The sequence below is a fragment of the Pelmatolapia mariae genome, linkage group LG1 (assembly GCF_036321145.2).
Source record: "Pelmatolapia mariae isolate MD_Pm_ZW linkage group LG1, Pm_UMD_F_2, whole genome shotgun sequence".
NCBI classification, from domain to species: Eukaryota; Metazoa; Chordata; class Actinopteri; order Cichliformes; family Cichlidae; genus Pelmatolapia; species Pelmatolapia mariae.
The window spans coordinates 17,189,190-17,209,650 of record NC_086227.1 but is presented as its reverse complement, the minus strand read 5'-3'; the positions used below and the strand labels follow the sequence as shown (position 1 = coordinate 17,209,650).

General features: G+C 43.5%; 4 protein-coding genes across 4 annotated transcripts; 3 read left to right on the top strand and 1 right to left on the bottom strand.

The window, feature by feature from the left end:
* Positions 1 to 25: 25 nt before the first annotated feature.
* On the top strand, positions 26 to 2,074 carry trmt10c (tRNA methyltransferase 10C, mitochondrial RNase P subunit). Its single transcript, XM_063474234.1, has one exon. The coding sequence runs from the start codon at positions 217 to 219 to the stop codon at positions 1,735 to 1,737; it is 1,521 nt and encodes a 506-aa protein (XP_063330304.1). The 5' UTR covers positions 26 to 216; the 3' UTR covers positions 1,738 to 2,074.
* On the bottom strand, positions 1,823 to 6,134 carry blzf1 (basic leucine zipper nuclear factor 1). Its single transcript, XM_063474247.1, has 7 exons — positions 5,920 to 6,134; positions 5,525 to 5,623; positions 4,764 to 5,224; positions 4,331 to 4,530; positions 4,097 to 4,225; positions 3,716 to 3,947; positions 1,823 to 3,613 (listed from the first exon to the last, which is right to left on the bottom strand). The coding sequence occupies exons 2-7, from the start codon at positions 5,541 to 5,543 to the stop codon at positions 3,428 to 3,430; spliced, it is 1,227 nt and encodes a 408-aa protein (XP_063330317.1). The 5' UTR covers positions 5,544 to 5,623; positions 5,920 to 6,134; the 3' UTR covers positions 1,823 to 3,427.
* A 327-nt stretch (positions 6,135 to 6,461) lies between these two features.
* ercc5 (excision repair cross-complementation group 5) lies at positions 6,462 to 15,609 on the top strand. Its single transcript, XM_063490220.1, has 15 exons — positions 6,462 to 6,679; positions 6,808 to 6,983; positions 7,075 to 7,190; positions 7,364 to 7,465; positions 7,779 to 7,848; positions 8,063 to 8,206; positions 8,340 to 8,544; positions 8,857 to 9,741; positions 10,461 to 10,735; positions 11,428 to 11,547; positions 12,100 to 12,313; positions 12,747 to 12,891; positions 13,365 to 13,567; positions 13,645 to 13,727; positions 14,935 to 15,609. The coding sequence occupies exons 1-15, from the start codon at positions 6,592 to 6,594 to the stop codon at positions 15,457 to 15,459; spliced, it is 3,351 nt and encodes a 1,116-aa protein (XP_063346290.1). The 5' UTR covers positions 6,462 to 6,591; the 3' UTR covers positions 15,460 to 15,609.
* A 527-nt stretch (positions 15,610 to 16,136) lies between these two features.
* mettl21e (methyltransferase like 21e) lies at positions 16,137 to 18,678 on the top strand. Its single transcript, XM_063490100.1, has 5 exons — positions 16,137 to 16,261; positions 17,220 to 17,392; positions 17,486 to 17,603; positions 17,700 to 17,797; positions 17,898 to 18,678. The coding sequence occupies exons 1-5, from the start codon at positions 16,210 to 16,212 to the stop codon at positions 18,225 to 18,227; spliced, it is 771 nt and encodes a 256-aa protein (XP_063346170.1). The 5' UTR covers positions 16,137 to 16,209; the 3' UTR covers positions 18,228 to 18,678.
* Positions 18,679 to 20,461: the final 1,783 nt, after the last annotated feature.

Sequence of the window (20,461 nt, the reverse complement as noted above, 5' to 3'; positions counted from 1 at the left end):
TATAGTGTGACACCGTGACCTTCTTCCCTGGTGTTTGAGAAGCCTGGCCGTCAACACATGTGAGCACACCTCTGAGAGCGTTCTGGACTCTGAGTGAGATGTTGCCGTTACTTGTAACACTTGAATAACACCGGGAGTCTGGGAGAAGCGCTTCTGTAAAAACAGTCTGGCTCTCCTGGTTTTCTAAGCAGCTCTTGTTTCGTTTAATTTGTGGCGATGTTGCTGCGGCTCTTCACTCCCAGAGGCTGTGCTGTTTTCTGGAAATGCGCTCATTCTGTGCCATTCTGCGCTTCCGGGAGGCAAGTGTGCAGTTTTAATACCAGCAACAGCAGAGCCAGCAGGCACAGAGCGTCCATCGCGGTGTCCATCCGCCTTCTCAGTGCTATCAGCCCAGCGGGGAAAGATGCTGCACAGACGAAAGCAGTTAAACCCCAGGAAACAGAGGCTCTAGATCTGGACAGGTGGAAGTCTGTGATGAGATCCCAGGCTGCATTTGATGAGAAGCAGGTTCAAGATGAAGCAGAGGAAAGTGATGATGATGATGAGAACCTGAAAGAGCCAGGAGATGATTCAAAGGATGGGTCTTCTCTGGAGGCAATGCGGGATCTGGTTGCGATGTGGCAGCAAGCTGGAAAGCTTGTACCCGAAGAGATGACTGATGAGGAGGTGGAGACACTGGCGAAGCTCACCACCAAGTCTTCCAGGAAGAAGTACCTGAAGTACCTGGCTATCAGGGAGCGCCACAAAAAGGCCCGTAAGGAGAAACAGCAGCAGAAGGCAGCCAAGAGAGAAGCATCTTTGATGGAGAGAAGAGAACTGGAGAGCGGTGGAGAGGAAGGGGAGGGCGAGGGGGGACCCAGGTTGAAAAACACACTCTTCCTCCAATTCTGGGACCGTTCTCTGGACAAGCTGCTGGCGTGGAAGTCCGCTCAGTCCATGGTGTTCGGTCAGCCGCTGGTATTTGACATGAGCTATGAGTCGCACATGTCCAGACGGGAGATCGAGAACACGGTGTCCCAGCTGATGGAGGTTGAAGGGCTGAACCGGCGTGCCACTGAGCCCTACCATCTCCACTTCTGCAACCTGCAGCCAGATGGACTCTACAAGAAGGAGCTGCTCCAACGGTACGGTGCAGAGACTTGGGAGCGCCTACTCATCTCCACCTCTGAGCGGCAGCACGTTGACCTGTTCCCCCGCGAACAGCTCGTGTACCTCACTGCAGACTCGCCCAACGTCCTCCGCACCTTTGACCACTCAAAGGTTTATATCATCGGAGCTCTAGTGGATCGCTCGATCCAGAAAGGCTTATCACTGGCCAATGCAAAGCGTCTGAAGCTGGCCACAGCCCGTTTACCCCTCGATGAGTTCCTCCACTGGGAGATGGGAGCCAAAAATCTGACTCTGGATCAGATGATCCGCATTATGCTCTCTTTCAAGGATACAGGGAGATGGGATGAGGCGTTACAGTTTGTGCCTAAAAGGAAGCACGACGGCTTCCACCAACAACAGACGCAGACTACAAGACACAGAGCCAGAGATGATGGCGACAGGCCACCGAGGTCGGGAGAGAAAAGAAGTATAAACACATTTAAAAACAAAGAGCACAGAGAGTCCGGGTTCACTGGAAGAGACAGAGAAAACACACCAGCTGGAACCAAAGTACGGACATCGTTAAAGAGTGACATAGAAGCCAGAAAAAGTGCAGGCAGGAACAGGATGTGGTGGCATGAGGAGTGAGAAAAATAACTTTTGCTACTTTGTAAATGTAAATTGAAAGTGAATAAATGCTGCTTTAATGACAAGAATGCATTTTAGAAAAGTAGAAACTACTTTGGTCTTTATTTTAGAAAAACAAAGGATGTACAGATATTTGCATGTTGTGCATTCACTGCAGATGAAACCATCACTATTACTGCAAAGAGCAGCCGTTTCCAAGAGAGATGAAAGAAACAGCTCAGCTTTAATTACATATTTTCAATCGATTACCAGTTTTATTGTAATGTGTTTTGAAGCAAAAATACAGCCCTTATACATTTCTTTTTAAATAATAATAGACACAAAACAAAAACGACACGATTAAATGAAGAGAAGAAAAAAAAGAGTCAAGGTCATTTTTGCTCTTGTAGTACCATCTGTCCACTTCCAAAACACTGAATGTATATTAATGCATTTACATGATGAAATATACAAAATATATCAACAAAATATATTAATACAGTGTTTTCCTAAATAAGGTAGCACCATTATACAGAGGAAGTGTGGCTCCTGCAGTATAGGAGGGACCCTGATTCACTTTATATACAGTCACAGTGGGAGCAGCTCACTGGAGGGTATTTACACAACATACTGTCAAGTCTCAGGATCAAACTTACAGCTGGAATATGCAAATAAAACTCAGCACACCCTCAAACACACTAAAGACTGGAGGCTGCGAAGGAGTATTAGTGCCACATTAAGAAAAAAATGTTTTTGATCATTTTGAGAGTAAAGTCAAAATGTGGCAATTAAAACCTTCTAAAAATGCCTTGTATAGATGAGTCATTACTGAATGCAATTCTGAAGTAAGGCAATAATTTCTCTTACTACATAAATGCAGTGTAGTGATAAATATGAGGATGGTGCAAAACATTGCCTCTGATCAGAAGGAAGAAAAGCACAAACTTGAAAGAGTTGGCTGAATTTCTGCAAACCAAAGTGGCTGACAATGGACAGATGCAAGCATATCCAATGGTTACACCTGGGTGCAATAAAGTAGGTAAGTGTTGTGTCACAACATACAATAAGACAGCAACAGCTGATCAAGTTGTTTCACTAACTCATCTACACAAGGACTTCTGTAGAAGGTATCGCAGCCGTGCCAGCTGTTTGGCTTGAACCAACTATAATCTCCACATTTCTACTTTCTTTTTTAAAAATAAATATATTCTCTGCTCTAGTTGCCTAGGTAACCTCCAAATGCATGTACTTTCAGATAATAAGTCAATCATTCTTACAGGTAGTTACTTTAGTCGCTGGCCTGGAAGTCGAGAAAAACTCATCTTGGGTTCTGTCCATGTCCATCGCCAGTGACTATGGTCACTGATCATCACGCTGCTGTGAATCGCTTCCAGCGTGCATGTGTGCATCTCTCTTCAACACATAACACGGACTCACCTTGATGTCACATCCCAGTGAAATGTCTAATCATTGCGTTACGATTCCTGAATTCAGTTAAAGAGCAAATAAAAGTAACAAAATAAACAGTAGAGCCATATATATTCCGACCATCATCTGAAATGTAAAAATAACAGTCAGGGTAAAACCACAACCAGGAGAGCAGCAACTGTCTGCTGCTGTTCCAACTAAACACAAAGCTCCAGTAACCCTCAGACTACACTCAGTCCTTTGAAATAAGCTCCAACGATGTTTGTGGTAGTCTCTGTGACCTCTACAGCACCAGGATGTCTCCTGTACAGCGCTCACAGCAGTTAAAAGTAATGTTCTCGTAGCGGGTGTAAGGGTGAAACCTGCCAATGCTCTTCTTACTATTGAGGAAGTTTGAGGGGGTGGAGTCACTGAGTGGAGACTCAGCCTTGTTTTCGGAGCAGGAAATGGGATCTAAACTCTTCAGCACCTGAGACAGAAAGCGAATGACATCTGTGAGCTTCTGGATTTTCTTACAAATATGAGAAATTAAATATGATATTTATCATAAACAAACACGTAAAACCTTCACCTTCTCTGCCATCTTCTCAGCCGGTGTGCTGCAGAGCTGCTCAGCTGCTGCGCTGCTGCTTTTTGCGGCATTGGTGCTGCCACCGCCGCTGTTACCCAGCAGGTGGGCGTTGATGGCGTCTGCTAGCTTGTGATTGGCCACCGCCAGCTCTCCCGTGCTTAGGGGTTGTGAGGTGGGATAGTACGTCTGTTGTCTGCCCCACTGCAGAGATACCAGGAGCTGCTCCAGAGATCTGAAAACACAAAAACAGGTAACGTCAACACATACTGCCATCATTCACGCCAGCATCAGTGGCTCTGAGTTCCAGTATGCTTTAAGTTTAGAGTTCTTATAATAGACACTCCAGTTTATTTAATCACTACATGTGAGTCACAATCTTACCTGTGGGTGAGCATCATGTCCCTGGAGAACTCCTCTCTCTCCAACAGCAGGTCCTGAATTGCTCCTTGTGCCTCTCTGGTCTGTCTCTGCAGAGCTGCTCTGGCATTTGTCAGTTCCTCTGCCATGACTCTGAGGAGACAACACAAATTCAAGCGTTTATTCAGCAAAATACAGATAATATATATACACGTACATTTTTTAATTTATCTTCCACTGAATTATAGTGTCCATTACCTGCTGGCCAGGAACTTGCTCCTCCAAACGTCACACTGGATACTCATTCGCTCTAGTTGCTCTGCAGTGTGTGCCAGACTCCTGCCCAGAGCCTCGTTCTCCAAAATCAGCTGATTTTTCTCCCGTGACAGGCGCTCAAAGTGGTACTGAAGGTCATCACCCACCGACGCCACCAGCAGCTTCTTTAGCTCACGGTTCACCTAGCGCACAAATTTGATAAAAGCTCCTTTTACAACTGAAAACACGAATGAGAAATTGAACTGTCTTCTCCCTTTGTATTGTAAAGAACTTCGTCATTAAAAAGAAAAAAGCTTTAAGAATTACAAACCATATTAGTTACATTTTTGTTGTGCTCACCATTTTAAACAAAAAAAAAGGGTCCTCAGTGTGTCTGATATTTAAATAATGCGTGTCAGTTTCATTGCAGCCTCACCTCTGTTTGCACACGGAGCTGATTGGACAGGCCTTCTTTGTCCTGCAGCAGCCTGCGCTCAGAGTTCTGCAGCTTCACCAGCTGTCCTCTCCAGTCCTCCACCAAATGCAGCGAAGGAGACCCCTGCTCCTCAGCCTGTTGCCCGGTCTCCCCTTTCGCCTCAGTGGCTCCTGTGCGGCTGCTTCGGCTAATAGCAGCACGTGGGACCATGATCCTCACCGCCTCCACCTCTGTGCAGGCCTCTCGAGTTACTTTCCCAAGGTGGAGCACGCCGAGCGGCTGCAGGGCAGCAGGAGGTGCTGGATGGGTAGATTTGGGGCTGTGCTTTGGGCTAGCTACTTTCACGAGGGGAACTTCAGATGGACCTGGTGGAAGTGTATCTGTGTTAACCTCCAGGATGGCTGGCGGTTTTTCAGTTTCCATGCCATCGCCAGGACCTCGGACAGGCACGCTGGCAGAATCTGGAAGATAAAAAGGAACAAGAATTGTGATCGCACTTTGCACTGAGTCCGATTCCACTAACATGCGGACAGTGCAGTGCATATGCCTAACAATGTTGTAAAGCTTTAATCCTTATGTGTGTCAGCTTTGTTTATGTTTCACAAAAACAGAAGCTCCGCAAACACCAAACAGCACAAGAAACGCATGAAGACGATAAAAAGACAGACTTCCATCAACTCTTGCTCAAGTTTACTTCCGCTGACTTTACAAATACCCATGTGTAAAATGTGAACACTAGAGCACAAAGAAACCACACGTACCTCTAACAGCAGCAGTCATGGTGGAGGCGGTGTTGGTGTGAAAGGTAGTCTGTTTGGGTGAAACCGACGTCTTGATGACGTCTCAGGTGGCCCTTCGCCCTGTAATAACAACAATGGGGAAAGTGAAATATTTTAACACCTGTAGTGGTCAATGATTAAAGAAGACCGCCAGTCAAAGGTCAGGGTTAACAGCTGAGGCTCTGATAACGTAACGTGATAACGGTAACTTGGTAGGAAGCTAACTGTGCTAACGTTAGCCGACTGCAGAGCAGCGTCAATGATAAACAACTTCGCTTTATATTAGCATTAGCTGTGTCATAATGAGTATACAAAACGCTTTCCTGTGTATTTTGTATCGTTTCTAGCGGGTTCACAGATATAATTGGATAACATACCGGGTAGAATCCTCCTCGCTTAACTAGCCGTAAGCCCCAGGCTGTTTGTTTTGCCACCGACCGGACACAGTTGGCCTCTCGCGAGTTTCGTGCGAGGTTTTTACCCTGATTTGTACCTCTCAGGCAAAACTTCCTGTTAAACCAGCAATACACCTTTCTAACCCCCCTCGCCAGATGGAAATAACTGCGTAAATATTAAGCCACGATTTTTTGTAATCCTAAACTTGAATAGCTGTTACATTATCTACAAAATAATCGTTTTGTCGAAAAAGTAGCGCAGGTCGCACGTAGCCTGTCAGATGTAATCCAGGAACTATTTCACCCAATTACTCCCCCCAACGTCACAACACACCGATCTCAGATCGGTTTATCTACCATTCTACTAACATTTCTATACCAACATCTTAAGCCTCAGCTGATTTATGGTCCGAAATAGATGCTGCGATAAACCGCTGGTGTAACAGAGTATTGATACCCTCCCGCCCCAAGCCCGGAACCTTCATACGAAGGGAATAATTGCTTTCCGGATGAAAATACAGTTGCAACAAATGTTAAAAAGGGATCCCCTTTTTCTGCTCCAGGGGTTTCAGGACAAATGCTCAGTGCTTATAGCGCACTGTGGCATTGTGGCGGTATGTTTCAGTTTTTAACACATTAATTGGACTGCTAACCATGGGAGTGCACGGACTGTGGAGGCTATTGGAGAGCACAGGGAAACCCATCAACCCCGAGACACTGGAGGGAAAGATCCTTGCTGTTGGTATCCTCAGTTAGAAATGCTGTATTTATGTTTGCTCTGTCCACCACTGTTTGGTTCTTCTGTCTCAGCAGTGTGTAGGTTTTACTAACTTCAGTCATAGCAGAAACCTTAACCAGAGCCCCCCTCAGACATCAGTATATGGCTGAACCAGGCGGTGAAAGGGGTGAGGGACCGTGAAGGCAACAGCGTCCAGAACGCCCACCTGCTCACTCTCTTCCACCGCATCTGTAAGCTACTCTTCTTCCGCATCAGGCCAGTCTTTGTGTTTGATGGGGATGCACCGCTGCTGAAGAAGCAGACCCTTGTAAGTCTGTGTGCCCGCGTGCATGCGTGTGTGTAGCAGGCAAGCGATTCCTGCTTAGCGTCTTCATTTTAACCTTGTTTTCCTCCTGCAGGCTCTGAGGAGGCAAAGGAAGGAGGAGCTGACTCGCGAGTCCAGAAACACCAACGAGAAACTGCTCAAAACATTCTTGAAGAGACAGGCTATCAAAGCTGCACTTGGAGACCACAGGTGAGGGACAGAGGGAGCATCCCTAAACCAGCTGTAAATAGTTCCTCCCATGTTTACCCTCCTATTCTTCAATGACATCAACAAAATAAAAATACCTCTGCTCTCCTTCTGGAGTCATTATAGTGTCAGGGCTTTGGCCTGAAAGTAACGCACATTTCTTTCCTACTTCCCAGTAAGGAACCTCTCCCCAGCCTCTCCAGCGTGAGGAGAAATGAGGTGGATGACATGTATGTTCTTCCAGCACTGCCACCCGCAGAGGAGAAAGCCAAAAGCAGGTTACTGCTTTTGCTTGCATACATAAGTTAGTCAGAATCAATCCAGGGTCTTTTCTGGGTAAACAGAATGCTGGAAAGCTCTTTTCGTCCACATATGTGGACATGCCAGGAGGGTCAGGTGCTTTGTGAAAGCAAATGGCTTCATATCCACGACTAGAAACGTTTTGTTTTCATGGCCTCTTCTCTCAGATAACCAAACAGTTCATATGAACCAAGGAGCAATTAGTAAAACGCATGGTTGTCTTTATTTAGTGCCATATCAAACATAGTGTGCAATAACAAACATCTGAATGTTTTCCTGTTGCATTTACAGCTCAGAGGAGGAGGAGGAAGAAAGAGAGGAGGAGGAGGAGGAAATGGTTGATAGTTATTACATGTATCAGGTAAAATGGTGTCATTGCACTCTGAAGTGCACCAAATTGGTATCATCTCCTCAAAATGTTAACATATTTTTGCAATTTTTCCTTTACAAACTCTTCTTTATATATCCAGTAAAATTCATCACCTTGTGTCTCTGTTCACATATGGGTAACTGTCTTTACGTTTATTGTATAACTGTCCTCACTGACTAAAGTGAGTTTGTTCTTCATGTCTCAGGGAGAAGTGTGTGAAGACCCCAACTCAATGGACATTAACTCAGAGGACTTTGCCAGCCTGCCTCCTGAAATGAAACATGAGATCCTCAAAGACATGAAAGAGTTTTCCAAAAGACGGCGGACCATGTTTCACAAACCTCCAGAGGTACATCTCACTCTCAGGCTACAGTTATTGCTAATCCTTTTTTATTTTTAAATGTTTTAAAATGAAAATAGTTTGGTCTGGATAACTCCTCACTCATGCTTCAGTGTCTCCTGACGCTTCTTCACTCTCTCAGCGGTCCGGAGACTTTTCACAGTACCAGCTGGCTGGCCTGCTGCAGAGGAACCGGCTGAACCAGCGTCTGGAGGGTGTGGAGAAGGAGATGAACCACCGGAGCGCGGGCAGTGCTCCAGATGTCTGCCAGCAGGACGGAGCTCAGCAAAGCGTGGAGGCACAGCGGCTGGTTTCAGAAGACCATTCTCACTATATCCTTATCAAAGGTGAGGCAGTCAGTGGATTGTTGCACTACTGTCTGGAAAATAGATAATCAGTGCTACAGATTTCTTTTCCGAATCACATTTAAATGTCTGAACATTCATTTAGAAAATGGAAAAGGTTGATTGGAAGACAAGTAATGTTCATATAAGTTCATATTTTAAACAGTTTTTTGTTCAAAAACATCATGATGTAGTTCTTTTTATCAGATTTTTATTGGTGGATCATTGTGTTTTACTTTTCTGAGGCTGAAATGAAAAAGTACAAGCTTGCCTCTGTGTTAGTTTATAAAACTGCACTCCACTTTACCTTCATAGGGACCAAAAAGAGTGAGACAGCCCCCGAGAGCCAACCTGCAGCTGCACCCTGGGCTGGGAGCTCCCTGTCAGGCTGTCAAAGACGGCCCAAAGACAAACCTGAGCCTCTTTGGCGTCCTGTCTGTGAGGAAGAAGATAAAGTGCAAGCTACCTCCTCAGGCGACTCCAAACCCTCAGCATCAAAACCGTCTGATGGAGACACCTCACCGCCCTCACCTCGGACATTCAGAGCTATCCAGGCTGCGATTAACGACAGCTCAGACGAGGAGAAGTCCGACCGGGTTAAGACGGATGGTGGCAGCATGTCTCCACGCACACTGCTGGCAATACAACAGGTTCTGGCGGAGGATGAAGGTGGAGCTGCTGAATTTAAAAGTAGCTCACCCACCAATCAAACAAATATTCATCATCGTGCCCCAAGAGCGGTCACCAGCAGCTCGGAGGAAGAGGCCGAACCTTCACTCAAAGAAAAAGACCTTGATACGAAGCTCACGGGGCAAAGTTTACGTGACAACGACAGGTTGTTAGATAGCAGCTCTGAAGACGAGATGGAAGAATTGATTGGAGAGAGAAATAAAGCACTTCGATTAGCAGCAAAGGAGATCAGCTCAGAGGATAAGATGAGGAAAGCAGAGCTGTCTGAGGATATAAAGACAAGCTGTCGGGCACAAGTGGAGAAACAAGAACAAGTTAATAGACGAGAACCAGAGCACACACCTCAGGATGCTGCTGCTGCTGCTGCAAACAGTCAAAACACAGTATCTACAAACCTCTCTCCTCAGCTCTCTGGAAGACCCACCGCACTCTTAGAGCAGTTCACCGAAGCTCCAGAGAAAAATGGATATGAAGTGAAGTCAGAGAGCAGCGAGGAAAGCGAGTCAGAAGGTACAGAAATGGTGTCTTTCACATCGCAGTCATTCAAAATGTGTTAAATCTGTAGTGTGTTGGTGGCGTGTGCTTCCAGATGTCAGATTTACAGGTTTAAATAAGCAGAGGGTTTTACATTTTAATATAAAATTTTGAACTGAGACGTGTTGGTTTCTGAAAAGCCTGACTTCTCAGAACAAAACCGATCACTGTATGGATAATATAAGAACAAGGCTGCATATAGGATGTCAAATAGACATCCTACAAATTGGTCCTGTGCCTTGGGTAAAGATTAGATTATCTAGCTTACAGAGTAGGTTCAGCCATCAAGGAAAACCAGTCGCTTAATGTTGTATTAACCAGATTTTAATGTATAATTATGCCAGTTACCCCATGCTTGGTCTAACAGCGTTAGCGTTTGTTCAGGTCGTGCAGTCCTGATACATCAGCAAAAGCCAGATGGTGGCTCAGCTGATCTAGTTGGTAAATCTGCTATAAGGCACATTATTAAGCCGCTTTTGCTTGCCGACACTTTATTAGGTGTCTGCTGCAAGCCGCTTTGCGACTCAGCCTGATCCTCTATTGTTGTTGATGCTTTCAACATATACGCATGGTCCCAGAACATATCAGTCACTGCAGTTAGAAATAACGCCACATTTTTTAACTTTGTCTGCAGGTATGGAAACAATATGAGAATGCAAAGGTCATCTCAGTCTGCTCTTTCCCTGTTTTCTCAGAGAGCTTCATTGAGGTCTCAGAAGACGACTCAAAAGAGGTGACTGCAGATGATTCCCTCCTGATAACTGGAGAGAAAGCACATCCAGATAAAGTCCATAAAGATGACGCAAAGGAGGAAGGAAACTCAGAGGAAAGTTTAACAGAAATTTCCTCAACTGTTGCTCTGAACTCAGAGGAAGAAGCAGAAACAAAGGCGCAGAATGAGATGAAAGAGGAGACGGAGACAGAATCCAGATCAGCTCCAGCCATCAATGAATGGGAACACTTTGATGTTGTAAGTTTCTGTAATTCTGCAGTTTACTGATCTCTGATAGATAGAAAATTGATGATCCATTAGTACTCAAGCGGTACTACAAATATAGTCACACATGGTCTACTTTCTTCTAAGATGTAAAAAAATTCTTCTTATATCTTCTTATGTGAAACTAAGTGCTCATTTTTGGGCTCTTCAGTGCTGAAATTTTCAGAAGACTGGTATTTTTTTTTGACATTTTAACAGAGAACAACTCAGATCATACTGATCACTTCAGATCGAACTGTCAGATCATTAAAAAAAATGGAATTATTATGATGGGCATATCCCCAAACCCAGTCCATTAACTTGAGCTGGTCGTGTAAGTAAGTTTTACCGAACTGCTGTTGGTTTGTCTCCTGAGGAAAGACCAGATGTTGGGAGGATACTCAGCTAACTCCCTTTCGTATTAATATTATTAAGCAAATACTCATTCAGTGATTCATGACCAAGGTTTTGCAATTGAAAAGTAACACCCACATCATTTCTCTGTCTGTACTTTGATTTCTTATCAGCTATATCCATTACTGCTTGTGAAGAAATGACAGTTTCAGACTTTCTGGTTTATCTATAATTATTTGTTATTGTTTTGCACGTCAAGCATTATTCAGCATAAACAGAAACAAGACTATAAGGAGCAGGTTGACATGCAAAAGTGTGTGTTTGTTCTGCAGGATGAGCTGGAGGCCCTGGAAAGCTCCCTGAAGGTGGAGCAGAGCAACCTGAGGGAGCAGAAACAGCAGCAGGAGAGAATGGCCAACACAGTCACCGGGCAGATGTACCTGGAGAGCCAGGTGAGAGAGAAATCACATCAGCACATACAGCCACACGCAAACCGTAAACAAGTGTATATATTTTTAAAAAAGTTGATGTGTACACTTTAATTAGAAAAAATAAAAACCAGCATGTAAATAGATTAATGCGCTGACAGCGGATCTGACAGATCAGAGCAGGTGTTAACTCCCAGCAGGGATACATTTCCCAGCATCACCTCTGCCAGACATTCCCAGAGTCATTGCTACCTCACAGTCTTTGCTGTTCGTCTGCTGGCTCGCTCACACCCCTGAAAGCCACATGCTGTCAGCATTTTCTCCTTCATAAAATTCACACTAAGGTAAAAGCTCAGTCTGTTTTTAATCCTGTCAGCTGCTCCTGTAATCAGCTGCTAAGAGCAGAAGTATCTCTCAGATGAGCTGTTGAGCTGAAAGGGTTGTAATTTTAAGATCAGAATCTTTTAACACATCTCAGGACATAATGAGACCTAAACCCCTAAACACCTACTCTGATACTGAGAACGCTCTACATCGTCTTATTGTACTTTGTGAGTAATGACCGTTTGAAACCAGGAGCTGCTGCGGCTGTTCGGCGTCCCATATCTGGTGGCTCCGATGGAGGCCGAGGCTCAGTGTGCGGTGCTCGATTGGGCCGACCACACGCACGGGACCATCACCGACGACTCGGACGTGTGGCTGTTTGGAGGACGTCACGTTTACAAGAACTTCTTCAGCCAGGACAAATATGTTGAACATTACCAGTACAGCGACCTGCAGAGCCAGCTCGGTCAGTGAAGCTGCTGTCGTGCGTGTGTTTGCAGTTATATGAAAAATATATATCAAAGGATGGAATTCAAGCCTGCTTCCAATCAAATTTATTAAATCTACATACATGACTGCTGTGGAAACACAGCAATCATGTTCTTTCATGGGCACATTATAGTTATTTTCTCTTAAACCAGCACACTGACTCACATGGCTCCGTGCATGATTGATTTAGTTTTATTGGTGGTTGCAGCTGCAGTGGTGTCATATTTTATGGGAGTGTTGTAATAGTGCTAAGATGGCACATCACAACAGGAATTTCATAAGCTAATATTGTACATATGAGGGAGAGGTGTTTGTGTAACGGGCTGTCAGCACAGTCTTATCGCTTAGAGTGTTGTCCTTTTCTTTATTTTTCCTGTTTACTTAACAACCTGTAATCTCGCCTCCGTCAGGTCTGGACAGGACTAAAATGATAAATCTGGCTTACCTGCTTGGAAGTGACTACACGGAGGGTGTGCCGGGGGTCGGCTACGTGACTGGCATGGAGATACTGAATGAGTTTCCAGGACCAGGGCTGGAGCCACTGATACAGTTCAGGTGGGTGAGATTGCTTCTGTGCGCAAGAGACAAAGACAACAATCAGTACTGGATGTCTGTGATCTTTTGGACCCAAGTGGATGAATTGAAGAGTCTGATAGCGAGGTTGAAGGAACCTGTTTCTGAAACTGCTCTTCAGATTGTCCAGTGTGTTAGGGAGGGGGTGGGAGTCATTGGAGTCAAACATGTCCCTGTCCCAATTTTTTTTTTTCAAGCATGCTGCCACCATCAAATTCAAATTCAGCCAATATTTTTCTCATTTTTTAATGTTCTACTGTGAATAATGTTATTATATAAGATTTGCAAATCATTGTATTTTATTTTTTTTGCATTTACATATTTTTTAGGATTGGGGTTGTGTGCTAAAAAACACCATGAGTAAATATAAATGTTATTTCTGCATTGAGCTTTCTTTCTTATTGTTGTTGTCTTTGTTTTTTTCTTTTTTTTTCTTTTTTTAAATTTAACTGTAGTAACTGGTGGTCAGAGGCTCAAGAGAAAAAGCGCCTAGTGTCTGATCCTCGGGACACAAAAGTTAAGAAGAAGCTGAGGGATCTGAAACTGCAGCCTGGTTTCCCCAACCCTGTGGTGGCTCAGGCTTACCTGCACCCCACTATTGACCAGTCAGACAGCTCCTTCAGCTGGGGACGCCCACAACTGGACATGATCAAAGAATATCCTTTCTCTATTTGTGGGAATGTGTTTGCCTGCTTTTCCTGAATGTATGAATATTTCTTAACAAGCGCTTTACATTCTGCCTGAGTCGTTTTGGCTGGAGCAGTCGTAAAACAGAGGAAACTCTTCAGCCTGTGATCAAGCAGCTCAACACCCAGCAGGTAACCAGGCTACATCCACGTGTGAGCATATCAAAGCAACAATAACCTGGCACAGAGGCCAATGTCAAAAAAGGAGAGAGAGGCGCACACCTTTGAAAATGCAAGACAAAATCTTTGTGTTCTTTTTCCACATGTAAACAGTTTCTTTAAGTCTTCTCCAAAGGTCAGTTATCAGTAACCTCAAGTGAGAAGAAATTTAATGATAGGCTAAACATAATGGTTGAATATTTGCAAGTTAAAAGTAATGAATAAACAGTTAAATGGTTAGCTGAGCCTATCAATTGTAATGGGTATCTAGAAGGAAAAATACATTTCAGATCACAAGCTTGTCAGTGGTGTTCCCCAGGACTCTGTCTTAGGGCCCTTTCTATTTATTATTTATGTTTTACCATTAGGTCACATATTTAGAAAATTTAGCTACATTTTCATTCTTATGCTGATGACGCTCAGGTTTATCTGTCCAATGAGCCTAGTTCGGCCCGCCCACCTTCATCTCTCATTTCTTAAACTGTGACAAAACAGAGTCTCTTCTGGTAGGAACCAAAACTGTTCTCAATAAATGTTATAAATTCTCTCTATGCATTGACAGTTGTTAAATCTCTTTTTCCTCATACTTTAGGTGTTGTTTGCGATAGCTCCTTATATTTTAAAATGCATATCAACAATTTTATCCATACTGTGATTTTGTTATTTAATTGATTTTAAGGTCTCCCTGAGTGTTTTGAAACACAAATAAAATTTATTATTATTGTTAAACACAGCATAAAATGGCTAAAATATTTAGATAAATGTTAAGCTAAAACCTAAAGATACAATAAACAGTGCAGATAGTTGGTTATAATTTGGCATGTTATCAAAAAAGTTAGCTTAGCTAAGATAGGTTAACTAAAATAAATAATTGCCTAAATGTTTTATTAGCTAACGATTATTGATTGCTGACATAGAAGGAATCAGAATAATGAACGGTTACATATTGAGCTAAAAACAGTAAGCACGCTAGCATTACTTAATCTTAGTCTTTTAAACTCCCTTAAATAGTACTATTATGCTGTAAATTCAAACCCATGCATATCAAACAACCACCTGGGTCTCAGGGGTTAAATGTCTCCAGTTAGATTGTGTAACTTTTGAAAAATCAATAATAGAAACAATAAATTAAACTGGCTTGTAGCCTTCTATCGTTCATGTCTTGTCTGCTTTGGTTTAGGCTCAGCTGCGGATAGACTCGTTCTTCCGCATGGAGCAACGTGAGAAGCAGGCGATCCGCAGTCAGCGACTCCGCCGAGCGGTCACCTGCTTGAAGCGAAAAGAGAGGGAAGGAGGAGCCGAGGAGGAAGAGGACGACAGTGAGGACGATATGCATTCCCCGTCTAAGTCTAAGAAAGGGAGTCAGGATAAAGGAGGAGAGGAGAAAGATGTGAGGAGATCTGTAGCAGGAGGAGGCTTTTTAGGTTCAGAGATGACTGATGAATCTCCTCTTACAGCTCTCAGAGATAGCAGTAGCACCAGTCATGACTCCCTCTCAGTAAAGACTGTTCCTCAGTCTAATAAAACTCCACCTAAGAGAACCAGGATGAGCAGCAGCAGCTCTGGTGAGGACAGCGACGGTGGTCCTGGAGTTGCTATGGTTACAGCCCGATCTGTGTTCGAGGGGAGCCGGAGAGGACGCGGAGCGAAAAGCACAAGAGGGAGAGGAAGCATGAGAGGAAAAGGCAGAGGGAAGAAGACATGAGGACTTTGATACGTACTCCCAAATGTCTGACATCTACATGTCTGATAAACTCAGGGTTTCCCTTTTATGAAAGATGAATTTTTTTAAAAACTGCTATGAACTATGAATAGAAAATTATTTTCCTGCTTGTAGATGTTTGTGTGACAGCAATGAGATCATTTTGCATTAAATTTATGAGATGTGGTACATGTTCACCTGTCATTTGTCGCCCTCGTGTGTCAACAATGAAACTGAGACAGATGCAGGTTTTCAAACTCCTTCTTTCAGGTCTTATTTCAGCTTCTTTTTATCCGTGCTATCACTTCTACCTACTCTGACTTGAAAAAACAAACACGTTTAAACTTTTGCACAGATGAGAAACTTCACTATCTTGCAAGTTAAATTGTTGGAATAAGATCAAAGATTTTTATTCCACTTCCCTCTCCAGCTCCGGTTCAACAGCCGGCGGTGCAGCTGTTGCTGTCAGTCACTGTTACTGCTTCATGCACTGGGAGTTTAAGCATGCCCAGAAAGAGCTTGAGATATGGGGTACAGTGAGCCTCGGTGTGGGAGTCCTGGACAAGAAATTGGAAAACACTTTGTTTGTGTGTAACTTAAAACCACAGAAGGCGATCGTTAACAGTCCTAGGGATCAGGATCCACAGTGACCCAAATTCAAAAGACTTCAGCCTTGATTGTAAACCAAGGACTGCTTTGGCTGCTATCAGATCTCCTGCGTTGGACGTTCCTGTCCTGTTTCTCCCCTTAGTCATGGAGACACAGCAACCCAAGACCATGGAGGATCCCAAAAACAGACAAAAAGGTAAGTCATTAAAAAAACATATAGCGAATACATGATAAATGCCGGCATTGTGGCACCGAGTATGAATCTGATGTCAGACCGTGCAAGACGTGTGGCTCTGCCGATACATCTGCTTACTATTTACACACACACAGCTCTAAATTGAGCTCTCCCTGTCCTCACTCAACCTTTGCATTGTGGCTCGGTGGGCTCCCCTGACCTTTTCTCTAAAGTAGCATTGCATAACTGAAGTTGTGGGTCAGACGCTCTGAATAGATGTGGCTCACCGGCTGGAGTTACAAACAAACAAATGCAGTAGGATCAGAGAGGCATTATGAGCTGAGACGCTAAAAGTAAAAAAAACCTAAAGTACTTCAGCAGTTCTGCTTATTGTTGTATTATTGTCTGTGAGATGAAAGTGTAGGATTTCTGATAATAATATGTTGCAGGTGATGAGATATGAGATAAGTCCTCACAATTTTATGTTAGGAACATTAGTCTGAAATTTGCAGACACTTTTTTTGCCAATCAGTGATCTGCCCGTCTTTACTTCTTTTCTAAGAAAGTTTCTAACATGTTGCAAATTCACCTAATTAGTCGCAAAATGTCCCACTATCTATTTCTTATTAGTACCACTTGCTTTTCCAGCCTTTCGTTGCCTCCATTCACACTTTTCTGAGACGTGATGCTGCTTTCAAATTCAAAATTAGCTAATATTTTTCATGGAATAGTTCAATGTTACTAAAAAAAACATTAAAATGTTTTCTATGTTCTACTGTGAATACAATATGAGTTTGGGGGATTTTTTACAAAGCATTCCATCTTTTTTGGAATTGGGGTTTTAATCCTAGTGAAGAAAAACACATGAGATCAGAGAATTTACCTAAAATTTGTCCATCATGTCTGATGATCCTGCTTTTCCTTACTGTGAAGTATCTCTATATAAACACAGTTAATATGATATCTGCCTCTTCTGTAGATGCCTGCAAAGCAGGTCCTGCTGTGGATGCAGAACTAGCCAGCGCCATAATGGCGCGGCAGTTTCACCCGCCTGTTACTGGTCCCGAGGTCTGGGAGGGATACGTCTTTTCTGGTCTGGAGATCCTCATCAAAGAGTCCACAGACCTCTATGGAGCTGTGCTCTGGCCCTCAGTGAGCCCAAAAATTGTCCTTGAGTTTAGATGTGATGTTTGCTCATAATTTTGATCCCTGTCACTTAAAAATATACTTGGTTCCCTCTAACAGGCCATGGTGCTCTGTCACTTCTTGGAGAACAACCGAGACAAATACAACCTGCTGGACAAAAATGTGATCGAACTGGGAGCTGGAACTGGGCTTGTCACCATCGTGTCCAGCCTGTTAGGTACTCACACAAGCCAGTGATTAGATTTAATCTTGTTAAGTTATTTTTCTCTTCCTCCATAGTTATTCCTCATTTTTACTTTTACTGTCTCTCCAGGTGCTAAGGTGACCTCCACTGACCTACCTGATGTGTTGGGGAATCTCCAGTACAATGTGACGCGTAACACCAAGGGCCGGTGCAAGTACACTCCTCTAGTGGGTTTTATATTTTAAAGCATCACATTCAGGAGTATCACCATTAGAGTTAAAGATTGAAAGTGTGTGTGTAAATCAACCCACCCACCTCTGCTTTCAGGTCACTGAGCTGATCTGGGGTCAGGAGTTGGATCAGCGTTTCCCATGTGCCACTCATCGCTTCGACTACATCCTGGCAGCTGACGTGGTGTACGCCCACCCTTACCTGCAGGAGCTGATGGACACCTTTGAATACCTGTGCCAGGAAAACACTCAGATCTTGTGGGCTATGCGTTTCCGCCTGGATCTGGAGAACAGCTTCGTGGATCGCTTCCGGCAGCGTTTTCACTTAGAGGAGCTGTACGACCTTCCCAGTCTGAGTATCAAGCTGTACCGAGCCTGGAGGAGGGACGGCACGGCCAAGGACCTCAGAGAGGCTGCTAAACACTGAAGGAACTGGATGGGTTTACTGTGTGTGTTTGTGTTTTTTGATCAGTCGTGCCTCTGAAGGGTCACATTGCTCATATCCAGTCTTCTCACAGCACTGGTGATGTGGGAAATAATGTTTCTGACAAGCAAGTAGATTTTCAATAAGAGGTCTTTTGGTATGTGACTTCATGTGTGCAGTGCCATCAGGTTTTGTCACTGCTGGAAGGACTGGAGAAGCACACATCTGTGTCTCATACTATTTAAGGGTTAATAAAATTACACACACTAATGGTTCTTATATAAAATATCTTCTGGGGACCATGAGGAAGGGGGATGCAACTTGTTCTCTGTCACCATCCTCCGGTCAGGCTTTATATTTTGGGGCTTAAATGATACCTACTCTGTACCTCCTTTTTTTTTTTCTTTTTTTCTTTTTTTTTAATGTTTTCTATTTTAAACTGTTTTAGATTGAAAATTACCTGCTATGAAAGTTATTTCTTTGAAAATTTAAATAAAAATATGAACTCATCAGGATCATATGAAAGGGGCTGCACCTTGTGTGTGTGAGAGACTGCAAATAACCCAAGGTGGTTCTACAGGCCTCAGCTAGCTTGTTAAATGTTGAAGTTCGTGACAGTACAATTAAAAAAAGACCGAAGAAGTATGGTTTGTTTGGAAGAACTGCAGGAGAAAGACTCTTCATGATAACATAGCTTAGGTTTGCAAAACTGGGTATGAACAAACCACAAGACTTCATGAACAATGTGCTTTGGACAGATGAGACCAAGGTGTGTGCCCATAGTGCACTGCCCCATATTTGGTGAAAACCAAATACAGTATATCAGCACAAACACCTGGGCTTCCTTTTCAGCAATCCTGGTCAATTGGACGATACCAAAGTATTCCAGACTCAAAGGTGAGGCCGTCTGTCTGACACCTGAGGCCCAAACTGGGTCAGTTGGCTCTACAAGCTACCGAATCACAAGGTGTACTTAATATTTCCACATATTACTTCTGCATTTTGGCTTCATTTTTGTTTAATAATTAACAGTTGAGTGTGTTGTGTGATGTTTTTCTCCTGAGGTTGTATTTAAATAATTTTAGAAGCTGCTAAGAACAGGATGATTTTTTTTTATCATGGCCTGATATGTAAAACTTTAGAATTCAAGCACTGTAAACACACACACACTCATCAACCACTTTATCATGGACACTGTTCAACGAGCCTGTTAACATGTCTCATCAGCCAATTACATAGCAGTGACTGAATGCATATAGGCATGCAGACATGGACAAGTGAACCTACTGAAAAATAGAAAATAACCAGTGAGCAGCAGTTGGGTCAAAATGCTTTGTTGATGTTAGAGGTCTGATGAAAGACAAAGGTAAGTCCAATAACCACGCAGAACAGCATCTCTGAATGCACAGCACATCAAACTTTGAAGCAGTGGAAGATCACACTGAGTGCCACTCCTGTCAGCTAAGAACAGGAAACTGAGTCTACAATTTGTACTGGCTCACCAAAATTGGACAACAGAAGAAAAATGTTGCCTGGTTTAATGAGTCTCATTTCTGCTGGATGGTGAGATGAGAATTTGGCATGAACAGCATTACAGCATGGCCTTGTATCAGTGGCTCAGGCTGGTGGTGGTGATTCTGAGTTCTTCTCCTGCACCCAAGAACATGAAATATTAAACCATGTTTTTTTTTTTTAAGTTTACAGTGAATTGCAGGTAATTTTTCACAAGCAAACAACTTCAGGAGGTCAAATGAAAGATCACAACCATACTGGGCAGTACATACTAGGCACACAATTTTTTGTGTTTTGGAAACTCCCCAATGAGCCTTATTAACTGCTTTGGAAAAGGAAGGTTCCCATCACTTTCTATTCATGTGACCTATAAAATCTGATATCTAATTTTTGATTCCAAATCTTCCAACACATCTTGGCTCATTTCTGTCCGGTCGTTCCTCGTCTTTCTGCCAGCTCAGAGCATATGTGTAGTTTGGCTGCGGAGGTAGAGGAGAGGTGAAGATCTGTTTAACAAAGCGGCTCTCTAAGCTGGTGTCAGTAAATGTCACAGCCACCATTAAGAAAAACAAATACTCAACAGCTGAAGATTAATGTGGACTTGTGGTGCCTGTCATCGAGCTTAAAAACTCCCATCTTTTATCCAAATAAGGCTGCTTGGCATCGGTAGCACAACCGGGCAATGACCTAACCACTGCATGCTTTCTATTGATGTGTTAAAGCAC

Coding starts and splice junctions, on each gene's coding strand:
- trmt10c (XM_063474234.1), top strand. CDS start 217: ATGTTGCTGCGGCTCTTCACTCCCAGAGGCTGTGCTGTTTTCTGGAAA.
- blzf1 (XM_063474247.1), bottom strand. Junction 4,226..4,330: donor AGCAAGTTCCTGGCCAGCAG/GTAATGGACACT, acceptor TTGTCTCCTCAG/AGTCATGGCAGAGGAACTGA. Junction 3,614..3,715: donor CTGAGAAGATGGCAGAGAAG/GTGAAGGTTTTA, acceptor TTTCTGTCTCAG/GTGCTGAAGAGTTTAGATCC.
- ercc5 (XM_063490220.1), top strand. CDS start 6,592: ATGGGAGTGCACGGACTGTGGAGGCTATTGGAGAGCACAGGGAAACCC. Junction 8,545..8,856: donor TCACTATATCCTTATCAAAG/GTGAGGCAGTCA, acceptor TTACCTTCATAG/GGACCAAAAAGAGTGAGACA. Junction 9,742..10,460: donor CGAGGAAAGCGAGTCAGAAG/GTACAGAAATGG, acceptor CTGTTTTCTCAG/AGAGCTTCATTGAGGTCTCA.
- mettl21e (XM_063490100.1), top strand. CDS start 16,210: ATGGAGACACAGCAACCCAAGACCATGGAGGATCCCAAAAACAGACAA. Junction 17,393..17,485: donor GAGCTGTGCTCTGGCCCTCA/GTGAGCCCAAAA, acceptor TCCCTCTAACAG/GCCATGGTGCTCTGTCACTT. Junction 17,798..17,897: donor GGTGCAAGTACACTCCTCTA/GTGGGTTTTATA, acceptor CTCTGCTTTCAG/GTCACTGAGCTGATCTGGGG.